The sequence below is a fragment of the Lactuca saligna genome, chromosome 4, assembly GCF_052625555.1.
Source record: "Lactuca saligna cultivar CGN05327 chromosome 4, ASM5262555v1, whole genome shotgun sequence".
Lineage (NCBI taxonomy): Eukaryota > Viridiplantae > Streptophyta > Magnoliopsida > Asterales > Asteraceae > Lactuca > Lactuca saligna.
In genome coordinates, this window is record NC_136420.1 from 200,046,042 (window position 1) to 200,053,904 (window position 7,863).

At 38.9% G+C, this 7,863-nt stretch overlaps 1 protein-coding gene across 1 annotated transcript; it reads left to right on the forward strand.

The window, feature by feature from the left end:
* The first annotated feature begins 5,449 nt into the window (after positions 1-5,449).
* On the forward strand, positions 5,450-6,979 carry LOC145043241 (calcium uniporter protein 5, mitochondrial-like). Its single transcript, XM_078991824.1, has 2 exons — positions 5,450-6,113; positions 6,217-6,979. The coding sequence occupies exons 1-2, from the start codon at positions 5,523-5,525 to the stop codon at positions 6,688-6,690; spliced, it is 1,065 nt and encodes a 354-aa protein (XP_078847950.1). The 5' UTR covers positions 5,450-5,522; the 3' UTR covers positions 6,691-6,979.
* Positions 6,980-7,863: the final 884 nt, after the last annotated feature.

Below are 7,863 nucleotides of genomic sequence, written 5' to 3' on the forward strand. Positions count from 1 at the left end.
AAAGGAGGTTGCTATTTCGTGGATTTGGAGCTTAGATCATCACTCTAGAGGTATGATCTCGGACTATTTTCTGTTTGGTGAAGCATTATGCAATTTATGGCTTAGGATGGTCATTTATGGGATGATTTGGTGCCCATTGGTTCCCTCCTTGAGTTGAGGTTATGGATCTGGACCCATAGAGGTCCAGAGAGCCTCACTCATCAAGCTTTATGTATGATAATGGAGTCCATGACCTTGTGTTGTAGTAAATGAGTCAAAAACATCATATATGGTCATATAGAGATTGTATGTGCATCAAGATTGTAATTTTACGTGCTAAATGAGCTTGGAGGGACTGGATCTATGGATTAATGGACTGGATCTGACCTTTAGAGCAAGCTTGAGTCAGTGCATGGCACGGACTCGCCGAGTCCGAAGAACAGACTCGGCGAGTAGCATGAATGTTGCCCGACCACACAGTGAGTGGCCTCGCCGAGTTGGGGAGGGTGGACTCAGTGAGTCAAGGGGGAGTCAGAATGGACCGGTGGATTGAGTCAAACTGGACTCGCCGAGTTGTTTTGAGACTCGGCGAGTTGAGTCGTGGTGGCCCCACAACTCATGCCAGGTGGAACTCATCGAGTTGAGTGAATGCTCGACGTGTCAAGGGAGGATTCCAGGGAAATTGGTGTATACGCCCAGACTCGCCGAGTCGCCTTGGAACTCGCCGAGTCCGGTCAGAGTTGACCGTTGACCGTTGACCAGAGTTGACCAGTGTTGACTCCTTATTGATAGTCAACCTTAGAGATATAAAGTGTTAATTAGAAGCATATAATGTTATAGGAGGATTAGAGCTCGGAGGATCGAGCACGAGGGATTTCCAGGATTCGTGAGATACCGAGATACGCGAGGTGAGTCTTCTCACTATACTTTACCTTGAGTAGGTAACCAGAGTTATGTGATAGAGTATTTGTATGCTATGTATGTTGTGTGTTGTACTGCATGATTTCTATGTGATGTATGTGGTGCATGTTTATCAGAGCTAGAACCTGAGGGTTCACAGAGTTTGGGTGCACGGACCCACAAAGTTATAGCCTAGAGTGGCTAATATGTGTTATATGTGGTATTTTGGGGAACTCACTAAGCCTTGTGCTTACAGTGTTGATGTTATTTGTTTCAGGTACTAGTGACGACCGCGGGAAGGCGCCGGCTTGATCCGTATACACACACGTTCGGAGCTTGATATTATGATCTTGGGATTTTGTACTGTTTTGTTGGATAATTAAAATGGCTGTTTTTATGAATATCGATGGAATTATGTTTTATAAAAACTGAAAAATTTGTTTGAAATTTTCGGTGTTACAATATGTGGATCTAGTAGGGCCATCACTTGTTATGTTTAGCTTTTGAAGAAGAAGGAGCTTTGAAAGAGAATAGCTTGAGCACCTAGCTTTTGGATCTATGTTCTTCTCTTGTTGGTGCATCTTCCAGAGGTATCAAGTTTTGAACTTGCTTATTGTTGTGCTAGTTTTTTGTTTTGGGTCCATTTTAGGGTTTTTGGTCCCAAAGCTTGAAGCTTTATGAGTTGTTGAACTCCAGAGCCTAATATATATCCCTTTGAGTATATTTAGTGGTGTTATGTCATAAAAATACAATCTTGGATGTTGGAATCAACCCATGCATGATATAGGAGGTTTTTGAGATAAGGAAGTGAGTGTTTTGGGTGTTTGTGACCTTTCCGGTCATGCAAAGGTTTAAAGTCACTGACTTTATGGAGTAAGTGCCATTAGGGAGTCTAGATCTGGGGTTTGAGGTAATGTCTTAACTGTTTAAGACCAAATGAGTAGAAAGAGTGAATTTGGGGAGTACGTTGAGCGTAATTCCTATAAGCCCCGCGTACTGCCCCAGTGTCCCCGATGGTCGATATGGCTTTGTGAGTACGCTGAGCATACCAAGAGAGGTACGCCCCGCATAACCTCAGTGTTGAATTTTAGGCTAAGTCTCATTTTGGGCCTTGAGTGTTGGGCCTGGAGTTTGGAGTTGTTGCAATAGAGTCTTGTACCAAAGGATTATATATATATGCTTTGGGCCCTTGAATTTGGCTTGCCATTAGATGTGAGAGAGTTGGGCCTCGAAAGAGCCCATTTATTATTGGGCCTTGGTGGGCCCAATAGTTTTTAGTTCATTGATGGGTTGGTTAGTGGACTAACTTTATACCTAATGAGTGAGAGTTGGGACTTAGTTCCTAATTGGAATAATTGTGGGTTTTCCATAGAGTTAGAGGTCGGTGCGTAGCAACAACGTTTATAGGGGTTGTTCATCATCCGAGGTTTCTCACTATAGTTTACCTAGAGTGGTAATTATGTGTGACCATAGGGTCATATGTGCTTGCTTGAGATATGCATTTTCTGTGTGATATGTGATGTGTGCTATATTATGCAAGGTTCTAAAAGGCGTGAGGTGTGGCGTGGCGGCAAGGCCAAGCCTCAAGCTTAACGAGTTATGGCGAGCCATGGCGTTTTTCAAGGCGTGATGTAAGGAGGCGATTTTGTATTAATTTATAATTATATTACCGCATAAATATAAATTTATATCAAATATACCTAGTTTTTAGAAGTGTTATATCAACAACTAATAACAGAAAGTTAATAAAAAACACAATACTTGTATGTCCGATTAGAAAAGGTATAAAAAAAGCAAAAAAAACGTGTCTAAAATGAAAAAACACGTGCCATAACACGCCATAACGCGCCATGGCACGTCATATCACGCCTTCCCATGCGCCATGCCTAACAGCAACGTTATGAAGCTTTTCATAACGGCGACGCCGCGACTCACGCCATGGCGCACCTTTTAGAACAGTGATATTATGTGATACTTAGATCGGACCGGAGGGTCTAACGAACTATGAGACCGGAGGGTCCTCACTTATACCGGACCGGAGGGTCCAACGAGTTGTGAGACTGAAGGGTCCCAACCAGACTGGACCGGAGGGTCCAACGAGCCATAGGACTAGAGGGTCCTAACCAGACCGGACCAGAGGGTCTAACGAGCCGAGGGACTGGAGGGTCCCACTGAGACACATAGATCAGAGGGTCTTACGGAGTTATAGCCTCGAGTAGCTTACGTATTGTATGTGGTACAATGGGGAATTCACTAAGCTTCATGCTTACCGTGTTATGTGATATGTGTTTCAGGTTTTCTGAAGATCGCAGGAAGGCACCGGTTTGATTGTACACACCAGAGAAGGAGTTATGTTTTGAGGATCCTGTAGTATTAATCAAACAATTATGGAGTTGTGTTTTGTAAATTAAATTAATGAGATTTTTGTGAAATGTGTTACGAGACTTATATGACTTTAAAATGAAAAAAAAATTGTTTGAAAATTTACGGTGTTACAGCTCTTGTGAGACGCACCTTAACCGTACCACCTTGGTGTACACCGTAAGCCCTGTAGTTATAATCAGAGTCTCCTAGAAGGAGAACAATAATCTGTTTATAGATCTATACAGGGTTGGGACTGCACAATTGAGCTGCTTGTTACAGCTAGACAAACTAGTCTACGGTGACAAATGTCTTCTCAGAAACCAACGCCTGAAGAACGACAAGACAGGCACTCCGTCATATTAATATGGTTATAATGATTAACATAGAGAATAACAAAACTATTACAAGATTTATGATGAGTATACATACTACTCAGTTTTGCAAAGTATAAACATTGTGTTGATTATTTTTTACTATACATCTCACTCTGGTAATAGGGTTTAAGACCACAATTTCTCATAACACAGAAAATACAAGATTTTCTAGGAATCATTCTCTATACATTTTTCAACCAAGATAAAACAAGAATACGCATGCTATAATAAAAGATTTGAAACAAAAATCATAAACTATTTTTACAGAAAATATCAGATTTTTTGGAGTTTGCAAACCAATGCAAAGTTTTCATATAAACATGCTTATGAATTCACCAACATTCTATATTGATGCTTTTCAAAATAACTTGTATTCTCAAGAACTCACTAAACAGGTTGGCAGCTAAGGAACTTGGACATTTATTGTATTTTGCTTTCACCATACACTTGATATTTTTGGTTTGTAATTTTATGTACAAACACAATGATGCAAACCACGTATGTTGTTATCTTATATGTATGGTGATGATGATGTCTATGTTTCATTTATATACACTTGTTATGATATTACAAAATGAAGTCACCCGCCCTCAAACGTTTCCACCGTTCTGGTTCGGGGTGTAACAACCACTGATGGTTCTTTATCCAAGTGACTGTCATTCTCAACGTGTGTTTGGTCTAGAACACTATCATTCTCAACTTTTCTTTGGTCTGGAACACTCTTATGCTCAACTTGGGTTTCGCCTGGAACACTCTCATGCTCAATTGGAGAGTCATGTAACTTCAAGAACAGCCTTTTGGAGCAAGCTGGTGGTTCTTGAATTTCAACAATTCTAGCTTTATTAGGATTAGGGGACATAGAATATGTATGTAAATTTGTTTTCCCATGCTCAATATATACATCTACTAACTTATGATTACCAACATACATACCCAAATGGTGAACATCCTGATCAGAACCTAAAATCCAAATCGCCAAATGGTCTCAAAAAATAATAGTAGAGTAACGTGTTGTCTGAATCAATATGTCCATGTTCCTCCATCACCTCGTCAATTTTGTGAATGGAAAAGGTGTCAATGTCTAGTAAATTAACGTAATTTTGCCTACCTTTGATGTAGCTTCTTCTAATGACAGTATAAACTGTCGACCATGGTGTAATCGGATAGAGAATATCATAGGATGGCCAACCATAGATTGAAGGGAAAGATCAATAAGTTAAATTACTAACAAATTTGAGGGGAATTATGAACACTTATCATATCTACGAGCAATGACAATTTTGTCCATGGTAGCAGGTATCTTCCAAGGCGCCACCGTCGTCTTCAATTGTAGGGTTATCTCGATCAAGGGTTTTCAATCAGGGTGTGTCAAGGTTTTGTGTCCCATATTAGCTATAGCGTGAACGATTCATCTTATTTCTCGGCCGTAGAACGTTGCTAATGTAAAATGTCAAATATACCCCCAACGTGCAAGACACATGAAGTGTCTAAAAAGAAACAATTAACAGACCAAACATGCAATTTATACTAAACCGTAGAGGCCATTCGTATAATTTTCTCCAAAAATACATTTTTTTTTTAAAGTTTTTTATTATATAAAAATTAATGGATAAATCATAGCAAAGGTAACAAGTATTTACGAGATATTGGAGATGCTCTAACAATTTTGATTTTTTCTAAAATTTTTTTTAAGAGAATGAAATTCCCATTAAACGATTTTTGTTTAAGAAAATAAATGTAAAACATGAATCACATTTGTCGGATATTTGGTCTGTAATCCTGATATCTCGAGATTCTTTCCAGTAATCCTTCCTCACACTATAAAACCCGCACCACCCGGCATTCATTCTGTATCACATCATCTACACACTCCACTCTTCTGATCTCTCAATCTCTCCGTCAGCAATGGCGCTCCGGCGAACCCTAACTAAACGTCTCATCAAAGACCAAACCCCCTTCATAGATCATACACCTTTCACTTCTCTCTCATCGCACAGAGCCTTAAATGCAGCCAACTCGAATCTCAAGCGCGACCTGTTGACGTCGCCGGAGAATTCTTCTCCCATCGCGGACGCTGGATTCTTCCGGCGGTTTCTTCAGCGGAGAAAAATCAACCAGTCGTCGACAATGAGCCTACCGGAGTTGTTTTTATTTCCGGTTGGCGAGAAACTGAGGGAGAAGCTGAACATATCTAACGGAGAACGTGTTATGCTTGACGGACTAAGGAATCCGGTAACGGAGCGTCCGCCGGTTTCTGTCGACTCCGTCGGAATATCAGTGAAGGATGCGAGGAAGATCCTGAGATTTTCTCAGTTGCAGAAGGTGAGATCTGCGTTGAAACAGATCCCAACGAATTCGATTAGCTTCTCCGAATTTCTCACAGTATGCATTGACATTTGTAATAATCACGATCAAGGCGTAGAGTTCTCCAAAATGTTGGATGAAGCTGGAGACGTCATTGTCTTGGGAAACGTCGTCTTCCTCCGTCCCGATCAGGTATCAATCAAACTCTGTCAAAAACATGAAAGAAAATTCTAATTTCTGAAAACAGAGATTATCTTCCATATTTCATAACTGATACATCTGTTCTTGCTTTCAGTTGGCAAAATCAATGGAGAAACTGATATCGCAATCCATAGCCATTCCAAACGACCCAAGAAAACAACAACTCGAAGAATTAGAAACCCAAAAAGCTTTAATCGATCAAAAATCAGTCTCCCAAGTTCGAGGTGAGCTCTATTGTGGTCTCGGATTTCTGGTAATCCAAACAATGGCGTTCATGAGGTTAACATTTTGGGAACTTAGTTGGGATGTAATGGAACCCATCTGCTTCTTCTTCACATCTTTCCACTTTGCACTCGCGTACATGTTCTTCATAAGAACATCCAAAGAACCCACTTTTGAAGGCTACTTTCAACGTAGGTTTAAAACAAAGCAAAAGAAGCTTATGGAGGTTTACAATTTTGATCTTGAAAAATATAACAAACTTCGTAAGGCTTTTTATCCTCCATGTGAAAATTTAAGTTTTCAAGATTTGGGTCAAGGAGGAAGGGGAAATACAGTTTTTGGTTAAGTTATATGTAAATAATTGGATTATGGTATGGAGTTCTTGTCTCTCCTTTTTTGAGTAATGGGACTAATCCTATGCTTTTGACATGAGGTTTTGAGGTGCAACAATTAGTTGTTGTTGTATGACATAAAAGAGTTGGTGTAGATTTGTATAATGTTATATAATCAACCAACTTAGCGCAAAGAGATGCGGAGGTGTTGGTTGAGGTTTGGATTGTGAAACCGAGTTGTATATGTGTAAAATATGATTGCAAACTCGGTTTTCATCTTATGTTGTTTTGTCTTTACAATATTATTTTATTGAAGTAAAATTGCTTAAATGAAAATACTAATGACGATGGAAGGAAAAAGATTGAAATCACAGACATGGAATGGATTCACAGACAAGATGAACATGAAGAACAATCTTTGTTGAAGTAATTGTTTTTGAAATTCTAAATCATAACTCTAGCTCTAATCAATCTTTATTTATAATAGACTATGTGTATGCTCGCATGATAATAAGAGTTTGTGGCTAAAGTATATTAATTAAATAGTCAAATATGTTTGGAATGTATTATGTTCACACAAATAAACAACATACAAATAAGATAATTTACGATTAGCATGTGCTTACAAATTGAATATTTTTTAGAGCGTTCTAACTAACGTTTCATTGTAAACAGTGTATTTTTATATCAAAGTTTGGTTTATCATATCTTCATATGTATCTAGAATGATTATACCATTTTTTTTCTTAATAAATATAAACAATATTTCTTAAAGCATGTCGTGATCTAGTTAATGATGATCGATGTGAAAAGATACTTTGGATGCTAGGAGAATATGAATAACATATTTTCTTTGTATATTGGTGGTGATTACCATCCAAAAAGAAATCAAGGAATTAATAGAGTTCTATATATAACAAAAGTTATCGAGGTGCGCACAAAATTAGGACAAATTGTTGAAATTATGGATCAAAATTTAATCCGGAAACCGAACCGAACCGAACCTAACCAAATTAGGCTTGATTAAACAATTCGATTCGGCTCTCGGATATGTATATCTACCGTCGCATATGTACCAAGATCCGGAATGTCGAAAATTCAGTTCTAGGTATCCCCACTCACACTGATAAGCGAACAACAAGCAACCAAGACCAGCTTCACTCCTAACATGGCGCAAATACCAACCT